General features: G+C 36.0%; 2 protein-coding genes across 3 annotated transcripts; both read right to left on the bottom strand.

The window, feature by feature from the left end:
• Positions 1–2,553: 2,553 nt before the first annotated feature.
• Positions 2,554–6,849, bottom strand: LOC141596467 (uncharacterized). Of its 2 annotated transcripts, none has more exons than XM_074416643.1 (8): positions 6,535–6,849; positions 5,351–5,443; positions 4,669–4,747; positions 4,469–4,547; positions 4,113–4,152; positions 3,897–4,031; positions 3,645–3,782; positions 2,554–3,077 (listed from the first exon to the last, which is right to left on the bottom strand). In XM_074416643.1, exons 1-8 carry the CDS (start codon positions 6,768–6,770, stop codon positions 2,816–2,818), a joined length of 1,062 nt encoding a protein of 353 aa, XP_074272744.1. In that variant the 5' UTR covers positions 6,771–6,849; the 3' UTR covers positions 2,554–2,815. The 2 variants fall into 2 exon arrangements, with proteins under 2 accessions (XP_074272744.1, XP_074272745.1); XM_074416644.1 differs by lacking the exon at positions 6,535–6,849 and adding an exon at positions 6,116–6,231.
• Positions 6,850–7,500: 651 nt separating this feature from the next.
• On the bottom strand, positions 7,501–14,870 carry LOC141596466 (uncharacterized). The gene is made up of 7 exons (XM_074416641.1): positions 14,363–14,870; positions 11,291–11,433; positions 10,886–11,157; positions 9,782–9,936; positions 9,107–9,369; positions 8,392–8,454; positions 7,501–8,086 (listed from the first exon to the last, which is right to left on the bottom strand). The coding sequence occupies exons 1-7, from the start codon at positions 14,634–14,636 to the stop codon at positions 7,835–7,837; spliced, it is 1,422 nt and encodes a 473-aa protein (XP_074272742.1). The 5' UTR covers positions 14,637–14,870; the 3' UTR covers positions 7,501–7,834.
• Positions 14,871–16,352: the final 1,482 nt, after the last annotated feature.

Below are 16,352 nucleotides of genomic sequence, written 5' to 3'. Positions count from 1 at the left end.
GAACTGAACTTAAATTAAGTGAGTATAGGATCTGAATCAACTTATAGGATCTCGAATCGAATCGAATCGAAATTATAAGATCTCGAATCGAATCGAACTTATATGATCTCGAATCGAACTTATAGGATCGAATCGAATCAATCGAACTTATAGGATCTAAAGTTAACTTAAATTAAGTGACTTTAAGTCCAAAAGAACAGGGCCTAACTGTTTATACAGATAATTAAGATTGTATTACAATTGTGGATAGTTGAACATAATTTCACTCATTACCGAGTATATATGTAGCTCAAACTACTAAAGTTTGTTTCGTTGTAATTGAATCTCTTTTACTCCTAAAAAAACTTTTTCTCCGCGATACTTTGTGTGTACTTGGGTAAGGAGCTATAGAGTCGATGGGTTCTGAAAGAAATCGATATTGTTTCACATTGATAATAGAGGAGAGAGTTTATTGTTTTACGGAGTAGAAGATAAACTACTTCTATTATTAATAGATTTTAGCGTATAACATCATTTGGTTTATGAAATGGACTCTCTCTACTTCATTTGGATGTGGCTCAGAAGTCAGACCCCTCTATTTAAACAACCTTTAAAAGAGTCATAACTCATAAGGACAATTTAAATATGAGGTAAATAGACAAAGGCTAAGCTAAGTAACATATTCATCACACGATTAAAAGAGGCTAAGACGGAAACACGATTTGTACAAAATAATGGTTAGCTTTTGAAAAAGATTAAAGCAATTCACTAAATTAAATCAATCAAAGTACCAATGAACATAGACGTATATGGATACTAATCATCATCATAATTATGGTAAAATACATTTATTGAGCACCTTTATTTCCACACACTACAATTCTGTATTAAACACCATGGCTAACATCATTATTACAATAAATTACAAGCCAGTTTGAGATCATGGACCTAAATTAATGGCTAGTTGGCCGGAAGTGCCATTGTTAAAATATGATACGACTCCAACACAAAATTAGCTAGTCGAATTAAAACTCTATATAATCTACATAGGGTTGTTTGGTTGCCACTTAGAAAACATAGGCATTGAAAAATCCCATGATTTTGAAAAACATGGTTTGTTTGGTTGCCATAAATTTTGGAAAATGTAGGAATTAGAACTTCCCAGGAACTTTCAATGCCTACATGATGTAGGAAGTTGGTTACCTACTCCCCCCTTGGTCATTGGAAGTTCCTGTGGAATTTAATTCCTACATGAGCAACCAAACACTTTTCTGAAAATTCACCCGAATTGGATGAGGGAACTTAATTCCCATGAATTGCATATTCCTAGGAAAATTAAGTTCCTTGATCAACCAAACAACCCATATAAGAGCTGAGTTTTTTAAAGAGTTTTCATTGGTTGTTGAGTTTTAACATGTGGGTCCCTCCATATTTCTTATTCTATTTAATTACCCTCTCTCCTCAACCCAATTCTTATTCTTATCTTTTATTCCTATTTTAACTACTTAGGTTAAAACATAAGTTAAAATGTCACAATTTACATAAAATGTTGCAATTTACATACATTCAACAGGTCTAACATGTCAAATACCTAAAATATAATTCTAATAAAATACGGTTGTATATTATCTGATATTCAAATCTAATATTTATCAAATATTCAAATCTCCAAATTTGACTATTTATATTGTCACGATATTAAACACTTAATCACGCTCAATTATATATTCATGTATCTAATGATAGTACCTGCTATTACGGCCCGTACATTTTTTTGTACGGGTATTAAACTAGTTCATTTAATTTACTGGGTTGATACAAATATGATGTAATTTATTTATTGGTTACGTTATGACTGTGTGAAGAAACTCAATACTTTATAAGTAAGGGTTACTCTCTCTATTGCCAATTGATTTTAGAGTGGGACCTCCTTGAACATATAAAGTAGACTCTCTCTCCTCCATTTGGGTGTGATCTAGACCCGTTTGCATGATTTAAGAGATGTCGATCTTTCAACACAATTTGTACCAATGAATCTCAATAGTTTAGTAAGACAAGTTAATAACCGATTATTCAGGTACTAGTAACCGTTTCTGGCTAATATTAGAAATGAACATGACAGGCTTCACCATCAGCTGATGAATGGCATGACATAAATCACAACACTTTAGATTAAAGAATGCGCATTTATTTATTTTGTGGCTTTAACTTTTTGCACAAAAATGGTTACATTTCTATTAATGCGCAATTGATTAGCTTGTTTAATTGCAATTGGTTAGGTTGTTTAATTTGGCAAACAAAATGATGGTCTTTAACAAACGTATAAATAACTCAATAATAATCTTTACTTGTACGTCATAGTGTTTGGTTAGGTTGTCTAATGTGAATTCTAATGTCATCAAAATTATGACACTTGTGCATAAGAAAATTAGGTACTTGCTGATTTGCAGAAGGCAAAAATCGTCATACTTGGGAGTGGTTTTCTACTCCATTGCACACTTTGTGCAAATGATTATGGTTCGTGACGGAGGCGGAAAAAAGAAAAAAACAATTTCAAAATGAAACAGCAAGACAAACGTTCGAAATCCTAATTTTTTGCAGTGACAAAAATACAAGATATTAGGTAACAAAAAAACAAAAAATACTCCGTATCAAATAATTCGTACAAGTTCCGCGCACATAAATAACGGACTCCCTTCTATTGTTTCTCATGACGCAAGTCTTACCGCTATAATGGTATAGAATACATTGGCTCCTGCGACAAACTGCTGTCGTGGGCTCGTGGCTCCTTTGATAATAAAAAGAATGCTTCAGCACATACCCAATTTTTGAAACATCACAAGGAGACGGGATCCGGCATATGATGTATAATGCTTTGAAGTCCAGACCGGTAACTTGGATGAACTAGCTTCACACCCAGTTCATTCTTCATGCGAGCATTCAACACTCGCTTTTCTTCTCCAATAGGATCCGTTCTTTCTATAGACGACTTGTTTGTAGTAACTAAACCAGGCCATCTCTTGTTTACCAATTGCTGAGCAAACTCAAATACCTCGGCCCTGGGGGCAGGATCATCATCAACTACATTGTAAATTTCACTGCAGAAACCCAGAAACTCAGTCAAACAACATGTTGGATTTTTATAAGAAGGATAAACTGACAAAAATAAACAACACAGTCTGTCAGTCAGCATCTTGATTCCAGAGAAGGAAATTCTTAGCTGAATGTGAGAATCTGAGAAAAACGACGTTTATTCGTTAAATTACGTCAGTCACATAAAAATCTGCGGCACATCCGTGCAAAATAATGCTTTTAATATTTTTCATTTTCGGAGGCTAAAATCCAGTCAGGCATTCCCATACCTCCATTCCAACTTGACATTTAGCCTACAGTTTGATGTACAGATTTTGCTGATTCAGCCTAGAAGAACTGTCGCCTGTCCACGACTGATCCAACTTCGCATTTAGCATTTAGCAACTCCTTCATATTTAACTTTATAACCTCATTTTTCAAAGCCAAAAAACTATGGATCTTTCCCTTCATTAGAAATGGAATTATGATTTTGACGGTTCATTAGAAATGGAATAACTTCTTATTGATCGATTTGGTATAAAAGTCAAAGGGATCCACACACAACTGATAATGCTATTAATACAAAAGCCAACCTGTGTAAATCCGCTGAAATACTTGCTTTGAGAGCTTGACAAATATCTGCGACATGAACACGGGACGTGAAATTTCTACTTCCTCTTCTCTTTTGAGAGTCCGATAAATGCCTCTTCTTTAGGAGCGTATCAATTGCACTGCAAAATGAGAATACTTCACATAAAACCCATGGATAAACAAGTTTAACCTCAAAGCCATAAACTAATCATGAGAGCATGATAAATTGACATACTATAAGCAGATGTCACAACCTTCTGCCAGGCCCATATATACCACCTAGCCGAAATACATACGGCGAAATCCCAAGATCATGTCCCAGCTTTAACCACCCTTCCTCTGCACTCAATCTCATTTTACCTACGTTTTTGGAAGGCTGTGGAGAAAAACTGCAGTAGATCAGAAATATGTTATTCATTACCCATGGCAACTCAGACTGAAATACGCCAACTGTAATTGTGGATGCTTACTCCTCGTCGACCCATGCACCTTTTGAATCTCCATATACACCTATATAAGCAATTGTATGAAACAATGAAAAAATTAGGATCCCAAATACAAGAATATACAGAGTTTATTTAATAAAACCAATTAGATGACCTTTTATTCGATTTCAAGCGAGCCTCACATTACGGTCAATTATGTACTTGCTTACGCAGTCTTTACTGGAACAGTCAATTATGAGAACTTACAGTAATAACATCTTTATACTACTCCGTAAGGACCGTAACACTTAAAACCCCTTCTAGTGATAGATCACTTTTGAGCATGACACAATTCAGAATGCATAGAATTTAGTTATAAGCATTAGGTGAGCTGCACATACTTGTTGATGACAAATAACAAAGCCACTGTAAATTTCCTCTCAAGAGTCTACTTCTAAGGTGATCTTGATGTTGAAGCACCTACACCAAGGAGTTGAAAAAAGGGGAAAAAACTATTCATTGAAGTACACGAAGTTGATGGTAACTAAGATGTAACAATGATCGGTGACATACAGTGGATAAAAAAATGCTCACGACTTACTGGATCCCCAACATTCTCAATAGGAGGAACGGAGACTAGCAGGTGTGTATAGCAACTCAATATATCGAGGATCTTCCATCTAAATCAAAAGGAAGTGATGAATATAAGACTTGCTGAAAACAGTGCAAAAAATGGACATCGGCAAGTATGTCTAATTCTCAACGGCTTCACAAACAAAGGAAAACAATTGACTATTAATACTTTGTTAAGAGTTATACTTTGTTATGCTGTCACTAATGTTTTCAAGTCAGTTTACTTAATAATGGTGACTAATTATGGTGCAACAAAAACATTTCCAATTAGTGATTCCGATGCCCGCCACATTCAAAAGCAAGGAATGGAGGACGGGTAAGGACCACTGGACCAGTATAGAATTTTGTGTACAGTGAGTTAAATCTGCTAGAATATCCTTGCAGAGCTGCAGAATTATATAAATTTATTTAATTGATGAGCGCTTCTATTATACCATGATGGTTGTCGGAACCCTAAATGACAGGATGCCCGCCAATGACAAAGTTTACAACTTTTGCCCCACTCCAAACTGTCTGAAGCATTAGCCCTTTTCAGTTTTCACTACCTCAAAATCTTACAGTTTAAAGAAAGCTGGCCCAAAGATGATTATTTTAGACATTTGAATTTCGGCGACAGAAATGAGCGACTAAAAACGCGAACTGGAACATACTCTGGATGACATGCATCAAAAACATGGGTATCAAATCCCTTTTCCTCAAGCTCCTTTTTCTTTGTAATGCTCGTACAAGTCCCTGAGATGTCCCTGCAACTCTATATTGTTAGGTTCTGAAGTCATCATGAAAGCATCTTACCGTAACCTTAAGAAAGCCATGTTACAACCGTAAAACGTGATTACAACAACCTATAGCAAACGGGTCATCTCAACCTTGTTTTACTAACCAAAGTCCTGACTAAAAGAATATACACACAAACTCGGAAATTGTACAAGATTACATAGATGGAACAAATAGATGACAATTTGAACAGCTCTCAGAACTCACAAGAAAGAATAGCAACACCACGCGAAGCGTGCATATGCTAGTAGAAGGCAATCCAATAAATCAGGATTGATACATATTCACAATTCATGAGTCATGACAATGAAATTTGAAGAGCCGTAGAAAGTTAAAACCTTGGAAGCTTTTCATATTACCAAACTCTATAACTTAAAATAACTGCTGCTGGCATGGTCTAGGAGGGAACTAGATCTACACAGTTTTACCTTTATCGAGTCGAGACTTTGTATACTTGAATACCATTCACACTTTGTACACTACTTAGGTCAGCACAGCAACAAAACAGGATACAAAGAGGAACACTTTTCCGTACCCTTATGTTAAAAACTAGGAAAATCGTCCCGAAGAAGTTCAGAACAACTACTGAAGATTACTGAGAAACCAAAGCCACAATGAAAGACAACCATATGCTACCTTACCCAACTAGAGTCAAGAACTTGAACCCCAATTCCACAAAAATGTCAACTTCACAAGCAACTGCATAATTATCAACTTCACCACTTCCAAATAACAAACACATTATGGTGAACTTAATAATTTAACAGAAATCCCCTTCCAATAATCCTAAACCAGCATTTTTTTTTTCAAGGATCTTAACAACAAAGCTAAATGGCTCACTTAACCAGTTGCACTTCTTTTTATTGTAAAATGCTCGACGCAATTTTCATTTTGAGCCATTCACAAACAGCCTCTTTGTATTGTTAACATGACTATACATCCGACCCCTTATCCCGCAATTTGTAAACTAAAACTTGAAATACAACCCAACTAAAACTGAGTTTACTTGCAAATATGTATAAAAATGAAAAGGGTATAGTAAAAGGGAAGAAAATTGTACCATCCTTGATTCTTCAACTCTTGTGCAAAGAATTGACTTACATAACCCAATCCAAGAATGAACATCTTTTTTGAAGGAACATTTGATCTAATTTCATCTCTTTTGCATTTAATACAGGTTTTTGATATCAAAGATGGAAACTTTTGGGAAATGGGTAATTGAGAAGCTTGATTTAATCGCCTGGAAAATGCCCATGTTGCTGGATGTTTAGCTGTCAATATAGTTTGAGTCTCCATTGTGACAAGCTGATCAACTGAGAGACTGAGAGTAATAGTAATACAGTAGTATTTTTTCGACCCAAATCATTTGTTTACCTTTGAATCTTAGACTTAGACGAAATGAGTAATAATCTCAGCTGCCACATGTCTCCAATTATTTTAATACCGAATTTGAGTATTCCAGGAATAATCCCAATTGAATAGTTTATTCTAGTTTTGGGTTACGTCTTTATTTCCGTCCATTAAATATCACGTTTCTTACCTTCCATAAAATGTGAAAATTAGAGAGATGAAACTTGTGCACAAAAAATCGAGTCATGATGCAAAACTAAATGAAGACATGTCAAAATAATAATAATAATAATACTAATAATAATAATAGTCGATGTTAAACGTCGACATTGTTTTAGGAATACTCAAACTCGGATTTAAAAAAGGAAGACATGTCAAATTTATGATTATTCTTCTTAATGAAATGTAAGATGGTCTTAAAATTGATACAGGCCGATACTTCTTTTCTGTTATTGCAGTTCGGGGTAATTTCGCTGAATCAACGAGCAAAGTCACACATGTATGGGCGGGCTGTATGGCTGAATGAGTTAGCAAAGTTACTACTGATTTTGTTTTAGAGGGTAGATTCGCCGATAAGGTCTTAGCCTATTGTTAAGACGATGTCTTGTGAACTTAAATGCTGCTGCATGTTTACATCCTGCACAAAAATAATATGGGATGGAGCAAGCTCACGATATTTGGAGCTGACAACGTACTTTCATTCATTCCGAACTGCATGCTTTACACAGTACATTCTTTTCATTTCACATTTCATACAAAATCAGCTAAGATAGCTCTTCAGTAACTCAATTTTCTGACAGAGGTAAATTCTTTACCTTCATGGTTCAAAGATCAAGCATATACAAGTTACAACCATACTTTCCGGGAGATTGCGCCACTTCTGACGCATCCTAGGGTTAGAAAACAATGTTCCCGCCTAATTAGTGTACAAACTTGGAATAAGGACGACAACCACCAAATATAGGAGCATTGACTCTGTTAGCTTTCTATCAGTATGAAGATTTGGCTACTCAGCTGTGATTTTTGGCTTTCTTTAACACTTCTTTAAGGACAAACGCTATTCGATCAGCCATGTGGTACTCGAGAAACCTCTCTTTCACCCTTCCATAACCTTTTTTGCCCATTGTTAACCTCCTTTCAACATGTGTTGCTAGTTTCACTATGTTCCTTGCAAGAGGGGTGACACCATCTTTTCCAACAGGATGCAACAGACCGGTTGTCTCGTTCACAACTATCTCCATCGTGCCTCCAGCTGCTGTTCCCTGATGTAATTTTGATAAAATGGCCAGCGATTGTTAAACACTCAATCAAAAAGAAAAATACTACCGAATGTAGAAGTTTGACAGCAATAATTCAACTCCTTGAAAAACTAGGTAAAAGCTGATTCAAATCCTTGACATCATGTGAATTTTAAAAACATCCGCGCATTGTTTTAGATTATGCAGATAGTAGACTAGATTCTTCATGGAAATAGCAATTGCCTATGACAGAAGCCTATGTAATACCAGAATCATTCTAGATACTGTGAAAATTAATAGCACGCAGAAGCCCATAAGAATATACTTACCAGCACGGGTAACTGAAAGGCCATAGCTTCAATAGTAATTCTCCCGAAACATTCTCCGCGTGTCTATATGCAAAAACAAAGCCAACATATCAAACTGGAGGAAATAGCTGCATTTCAAGTCTACAACCGACTACTTGATTCATGAGTACCACATAGATGATGAAACATATGCACAATACAGGCAAGGAACAGGCTACTGGCAGAAGAACAACTTAACGAGTATCAAAGCAAGCATTACTTAGAGTCGAACAAAAATTCCCAAAGGAAAAGCAATACCACCACTCCACCAGTGCCAAGTGAGAATCCTCTAATAGAGACAGTTTTAATACATATTAGCAATCACTACTTTGGCAAACAGTTGCATATAAAGAAGAACAAGGCAAACAAAACTGTGTCGATTCTGCAGTGTCCTGAAAATCAAGAATTACAGTGGAACACCCACCAAGATCTTGAACCCTGGATTTAGATACTTGCAAATAAACACGTACAAAGTCATGAAGTACATCAATATTACTTCAAAAAAAAAATGCCCAAAACTAACCCAAATACATTGCACTTATGGGACAATTTCTGCATATAACTATTATTTTGAGAAAATGATCAAACGGTAAAAAAAACTACAAAAAAACGTTCCTAACTATTTACGAGCAACGAATGAAACAGAACTCATGTTAATTCTCTGATAAAGATAAGGAGCAAGTATCACTGCAGGTACCTGCGAATTTTGGACAAGGACATCGATTGAGGCAAGGTATGGTGCAACAGTGAGGGTTTTGTTGATGAAATGAACCCGATCCTGAATCTTTTTCTCTGTAACAAAGTTCCGTAGCTCTGTTTCAAACTTAGTTTGTGCTCCCATATCACTTCCTACTACAACTGCATGCATTGGAGGTACTTGGAGTTTCTTTTCTTTGATAATCTGAAGACTTTCATAGAACGAGCGCAGAAACAAATCCTGCCCTTTGCCACGAGAAACACCTACAACCGCAAAAAGGTCCTTGTAAAACTACCAGAAAAGACGTCTTTATTACGCATGTGATTCATGGTATGAGCACCAAAAACAATTTATCAGATGATATGAAACATAGGTTATTCTCCCAAATCTTAAGAAAGAGGAAGCCAGCAAGCACCTTTTTCGCCCCTACTTACTGTAGTTCGTTGCTGGAAGCTAAGCAAAGATAAAACAGAAGACATATGGAACAGATAACCAGCTCATCCTGGAATCCACTAACTATTGATTTTATTCTACTGTCTACTTCTTTCACAATATCTTATGTACTTTGCACCCACCATTCCTTCATTCTCTAAACCTCACAAACAACTTTTGAAACCAAACCAAACAAAATCAATGAAAAACACGGGGCAGGCTTAATGAAAGTTCAGCACATACTATTGATAATTGCGAAAAGTAGATCATCATTTCGCACACCGAGAGCTTCTCGGACATGTTCACGTAGAACTCTTTTGGCCACACTGTTCTCAGCTACATCCATGAGGTCTTTGCTATTCCCAAGGTGTACAACAAAAGTGTCTGGCATCTTTATACTGCAAGATTTACGTTGCTCTCCAAAAGTTAGAAATAGCCAACACAAATTAAATTCTAAGCAAACTCTTATATTGATTCATCTAAATCAAGTAACAAAGAACTAGTAAATTGGAAGTAAAGGGAGATTATATTTTCATGCATAAAAAATTACACAGGTTATTACATCAGAAGGCGCAAATGAACAATAAGCAGCAAGAACACGACCATATCCCTTGATGTCACCCCTCTTGCTTCTTTCCCCCTCACAACAAGGTTCTAGATTATATTTCATATTTTTCAGGTCATGCATACACATAATCCAAACATAGAATATCAACCATATCCCATGGATAGATTTCATAAATACGAGAATGCTCTATAAAAAAATGGCAAGCCTTCACAACCACCATCGCCACTATTATCAAATATGAAAACCTGCAATTGATGTGATCTCATGCAATGACCTAGTTTACACACCTCTGGTGGATCAAGTACAACATCAGTAGTTCAGTACTCGGAAACGTCATAAGATGGGGATGAAAGAACAAAGAAAAGGGAAATGATAAGGAAACAAAGCCACTTAGAGCTTTTCTTCATTGTTTTCCTTGACAATCCAAACTTAATAGCATAATACGCCATAATTCCGCAAATATATCTTGCAAAGTGTTTTGTTTGATCACTTCTAGCAAAAGCATTTCATTAAAAAGCCAGAATTTTTATTAGGAGTGGGGGATGCCTATTTGAATAAAAAAAAAAAAAGAGAGAATCACATGTGACTCATAGGGTAAATATTTCCTTCAAAGTTAAAAGCAGCATGTCCAACAAAAATGTGTCATCAAACAAAAAGATAACTAGCTCTAATATCCATTAACTCCCTCAGTCATCACTCATCAGGCACTAAAACAAAATTAGGATGAGGAATCCCACTCATTACACCTAAAAAAAACAGCAGAGCACCATAAAACATACCCCAAACGCTCTTTAGTTCTGTTTTTCCAATATTCTGCTGTAGTGTGAGAATCAATCATAGCACCTGCGACATAGGGCAGATGCTTCACAAACTCCAACTTAAAGTAATGCCCTCGCATTTCATGAATCCACCACAAAACCTTTGGAAGAACACGATGCACATTATCTTTTAGTACTGCATCAAGCCATTTCCCAGCAACAGCAGTGTTTAAAACAACTAAATCAGCTTTAAGAGCAGTATCAATAGCCTTTTGACCTTTGGCTGAGAAGACCTGCATCATAGAAGTAAATAAGCAGTAAAGATAACAAACAAATATGGTACCAATCTGAGTGAGGCATAGCAATGCCAGAATTCGAATGGATTGAATAACTTTGAAGGCCGGGTGGGCTAACGATGTGTCTCACCTGTACTCCTCTGTCAAGCATCTTGTTTTCCAAACTGTACACAACCTCATCGGTTTCTGATGGTTTTTGGTAAGTAATCCACACAACATCAGCACCAACACCCCTCAAAAGAAATGCCAGCTCCATCAGTAATAGAGGTCCACCTGGCCACATGACAGACATATTCAAGTGAAACCAATAGAGATAGAGTACAGAAACTAAAATAATTACTCATTTGTCCCACCAGGGCGTGTCCAGGAAACAGTTTCTCAGACAATTCAATAGATTAAAGGCACATACAGATAGCATAATCCAAAGTTGCCAAGACTAATTTTATAGAACGTGTTGGCCACAAAACTAATTAATTAGTAAATCATTCGGTCATAGCGGTAGCATCCAGCATGCAGTCCACTGTACAACAGAAAGAGGAAAATTCCTCATATAGGCACCAACTATAAAGTTAAAGAATCAGCAAAATAATTGACATAATTCAGCCAGGCCTAGATTTAAAACACTGACCAATAACAAGTAATTGACCAATGTATCCAATCATTTCCAGAACCACTGGATCAAGAAAACTATAAAACCACATAATACAACTTAAGGCATACATTCAGCCACGAGAAGTTAGTAAACTCGCACCCTAAACTCGCCCAATAGTACATTATTCTCTTCCAAAGATCACCATAAGCATCAAAATTTCAAATATTCCCTCCGTACAGGTCATTTGTTTACCTATTCCATGAGTGTCTCATTTATTTACCTTTCTATATTGGAAATGCTTCTCAAGGGCAATTTAATCTTCCACATCCATTATTGCCAATTTGTCATCCAATAATAACAACGTTAATATCTTGGTCTTTGTACCAAAAGCAAAGGTAAAAAATGACCGGGGTGGAGGAAGTAATATCTTGGTACCTAAGTTTGATATGTGCATCACACAAGTTATCTTCAACAACGTTAATGACCCTTAGATTCAAATATCAAAGCTATTTGTTCTTGCACAACATTTTGATAACCTCAAGAAGATAAGCATTGATGTTGAACTCATATCTTAATCCAAAGGGGAATATCAATGAGGTAACACCCAAACTCTAGACTGAAACAGCCACTCCGAACAAAACAAAAGCTTTGATTGATCATAAAATCAGTCTTTATAGCAAGTCTCACACAAATATTTCAGCTGTAAATTTTTGTTTCACATAATAGAAGCTAGTATCACACAGCCACTCCCTGTACCACTATGAGCCTCTTAATATTAGGGTTCGTAATAATATCCAGCACAGGTTCGATGAAGTCTGACGAAAACAAATCTTATTGCATTATATAAAAGAGAACCCACGATTTAGAAATGATGCTTGGACCCATTGTAGTGGTTCACGTTCTATTCAAAGGTTCAACTGATCTAATTACACTTCCGGTAAATAGACAAGTATGAAATTCCATATAAAATGGGTCTCGACTCTAAATCCCAGACGAGTCCCATCTTAAAACCAATCAGCAATAGGAGGAACTCTTAGGCTATAAAGTGATCAATTATCTCAACTTTTATCAACGCATGAGACACTCACATGCAGCCAAACATATCATACTAGAACCTCTTCAACAAAAGGCTTTCACTGTTCACCACCACTTTTCCAGTTCAACTTATTCAAGGAGCTCCTTAAGGATATAAACCGACAGCTGGTACTATTCCATTAAATGATAGCTCCGAGGAAAACAAGTTTTTAAGTCCGAACCATAGACACCTTTACCCTTTGTTTTGTTACAAAAAGAGGAAGGAAAGGGAGGCTAAAATTCAATATATTTGTATGTTCTCCTTTCCTTTCCTTCCCCTCCCTTCCCCAAATCCCCTATCCAAACAATGTAAACTGTTCCATCTTTATTGGCAACCCATGGCAAGAAGTATGAGTAAAATTGTTGTCAATTTAACTCTGATCATGGGAACAAAACAGAGGAATGCCTTAAGAAACCTTGCATTACATATGGTTCCAAACATTCTGTTTCTACGATTTAAAGTTTAAACAAGAATAAAAAAATAAAATCCATAAATACCTTATATTTTATGGATAAAATGACCAACCAACACCGTGGATACCGGTAATTATAACTTATAAGCTGATCAAGAACTATAAACTATCACTGTAGATATTATCTTAAGCACCATACTGATCTAAATAACCTAATGCTAGTAAACCACCAAGAAGATGTATTTTACGAATCAATCCCACATTTCCCCAATCCATAGACCATAAATGGCATCTCCCATTAAGATTGAAAGTTAACTAAGACAAGAACAATCTCGGTAAATAATTTAATGAAGACAACATACTTTCAGTAAACTGCCCATCCAACATTAAAACGCAGCTTTTCTCCCATATTTCTCAAAAGTACCCGTTCATTAAATGCTAGTCAAATATAACGAAGAAGAGTATTATTAAAAATGCCCAGCCAGCATTCCAACTCTAGTTAATTTCACAAAACTATTAAAAATTGTAAAACCTTGTGCATTCTACCAGCTAAAGGCTACATACATTTGAACCCTTACAAACCTCGCGTTTGAGGAATTTTCACTGTATTGTCAAAGTATAGTTGTGTTGTTCGTACTACAACTTCACAAATTTGAATCTTTCATTAGGAATTCGCCAAATAAGGAAATTTTTGGAAAATCATTGCGAATATAAGGGAGTAATAAACACACTACTACTACCAAAACTTCCGGAAAAAAGTCCCTTCGCGGCCTTACAATGAAATATCCACTCTCCTAAGTACTCCCAACAATATCTACTCGCCCTCTAACACTACTACCATTACCACCTATGCGACGAAAATATAAACTTTCCAATCAAATTTTTCGATTTTTTTTTTTCTGGTTTACTCTATTGCGCTACTAGTTCGCTCCTTAAATTTCTAAGCTACGGTTCGCCCCCCAACTTCAAATACTGGCTCTGCAACTAACCACTACTCAACTGCAACTACTGCTACTACTACTTTGTAAGACGGTTAATACTAAAGATCACAATTTCAATTATAACATGGAGAGTAAACACATCACAATTACCAAAAAAAAAAAAGAGAAAATTTGAAATATACCAGAAAGGGAAAGTTCATGAGAAACGAGAAGAACGAGTTTAGATTTCATGAAAGAAAGAGGAGATTTCGAAGGCGAAACTGGGGGAGAAATCTGATTATTACGAGAATCAACAATACGATCTGAGGAAGACGAATTGGCGCGCATTAAAAGCACAATTAGGGTTGAGATTGACAGTAAAGCCACCATTATTAAAACCCATTTCTGCTTCTTCTTTAGCTGGATCCACATTGTAGATATGCTTGATGTATTCGGATGTGTGTGTTGTTTCGCCATTTCTGCAACTTCGACGATGACGAAGATGATGATGATGGATTTGAGTGGTGAAATATGGGTTCGGGTGTGCTAGTGATTATGGTGATTTTGGGAATTCGGGGAATTTTGTGTCGATTTCATTTTCTAGGGTTTAGTTTCTGGAATTTGATTGTGAAATTGGGGAAGAACAGCTTCGTCTTGTTTTGGTCGAGTGATGAGAGAGACTGATGAAATCAGTGATTTGGTGTCGGGCCTGTCGGCCGATCTTTTTTTTTCCTTTTTTAATTCAGTCGGAAAATAACTACACCGCACCAAAACGGACATGGACACGGACACGGACAAGACCCGGATACGTGATACGGCATCCCATCAAATTTAGGACACAGGACACGCTATTTAAATTTAATGTATTTGAGATTAAATTTAAATAAGTGAAAGTAAAATTTGACCTTGTATATAACTAATTCTCATATCTCACCGAAACTCATCTTGTAATCAATCTCTTTTGACATTTTATTCCTCGTCTAAAGTATAACATGTTTAGGCGTGTGTCCGCAAGTGTCGAGTTTCCGGGTGTTTGATACGGCGTCGGACACGGGACATCTAGTTGATAGGAGTGTCCGTGCTACCTAAACTCCGTATTATAATCGTCGGAAAAATACAAATATTTTAATTTTGTATATTAATAATTTTTATTCTCTAATATATTTACAATCAAATTATAGTTTTGACTTTAAAAAAACAAAATAAAAATATGAAGGGATTATATCGAAAATAATTACTTTCAAAGTGAGACGGGTTAGAGAGATCAACTATATTTATATTGTTTTACATGACATATATAAAAAAAATCCAAAGTACTAAAATTCATTACGTTTACTAATAAATACCAAAATTATCAACTTATCAAGTATCAATTGATATTTTTCGATAAAAAAAAAAGTCAAAATTTTATCTTGACTTAACTGAAAAATATTGACTTGTTTATGTTGAAATCTTATAGCAACATTATTACTCATTAATTTTAACTTTTGCCTATCATCTCGCTATAATCCTCTAGAGTCACCATTGTAAAAAGTTTCTTCCGATCACTAATGTCAATCCCTTCTAACACTATCAGTCAACAGAAAAAGGTCATACAAGTATAATATATACAAGGAATCAAGTAGGGAAAAGGAAATGAGTAAAAATGTGAGTATGTGACAAGTGATAACTATGGGATGGAGAGTAATCAAGGAAGCGAAGTATGCTGAAAGTTATAACTTATACGGGTGGGTGAAAACTGAAGAGATATTAGAAATAGAGCGGTTGGAATGGCAATGTGATTGTTAGGTGAAGCTAGAGGAACGAAAGAAGTTTAGATTTAATAATTGGATTAGAAAAGTGATCATTTCTATCGTTCCTTTTATTTGGCTACACTATGTACGAAAAGGGAATAACAAATCACTAATCCCTATTCGCTTTCCTCCCTATCCGTCTATCGCAAATACTCAGCTACTCGCTACTTCTCCTAATCACCAATCACCACTCATCCCAAGATGGCCGATCCGATCATCAGATTCATTAATCATCATCCTTTATCGCGGGGTCCCCATTTAACCCTACCCCATCTCCGGCACATTATCTACCTCTTTAAGTCGAAACCCTAATAACTTATTTGCACTATCACACACCACCTTAGAACAAAGTACTAGAGGTGATCAAATGGCCCAAGCCCATTGGCCCGATCCGGCCCAG

Source organism: Silene latifolia, chromosome 8 (genome assembly GCF_048544455.1).
Source record: "Silene latifolia isolate original U9 population chromosome 8, ASM4854445v1, whole genome shotgun sequence".
Taxonomy (NCBI): Eukaryota; Viridiplantae; Streptophyta; class Magnoliopsida; order Caryophyllales; family Caryophyllaceae; genus Silene; species Silene latifolia.
This window is presented reverse-complemented; position numbering and strand designations above follow the sequence as displayed.

What these genes read in the sequence shown, in the direction of transcription:
- LOC141596467 (XM_074416643.1), bottom strand. Translation starts at nt 6,770, where the DNA reads ATGGAGACTCAAACTATATTGACAGCTAAACATCCAGCAACATGGGCA. An exon ending in TTTGATGCATGTCATCCAGA is followed by an intron (nt 4,748 to 5,350) that starts GTATGTTCCAGT and finishes CTTTTGATTTAG; the next exon opens with ATGGAAGATCCTCGATATAT. An exon ending in GGTGCATGGGTCGACGAGGA is followed by an intron (nt 4,032 to 4,112) that starts GTAAGCATCCAC and finishes GATCTACTGCAG; the next exon opens with TTTTTCTCCACAGCCTTCCA.
- LOC141596466 (XM_074416641.1), bottom strand. Translation starts at nt 14,636, where the DNA reads ATGGCGAAACAACACACACATCCGAATACATCAAGCATATCTACAATG. An exon ending in ACTTTTCGCAATTATCAATA is followed by an intron (nt 9,370 to 9,781) that starts GTATGTGCTGAA and finishes TTGCGGTTGTAG; the next exon opens with GTGTTTCTCGTGGCAAAGGG. An exon ending in TCCTTGTCCAAAATTCGCAG is followed by an intron (nt 8,455 to 9,106) that starts GTACCTGCAGTG and finishes TTTTGCATATAG; the next exon opens with ACACGCGGAGAATGTTTCGG.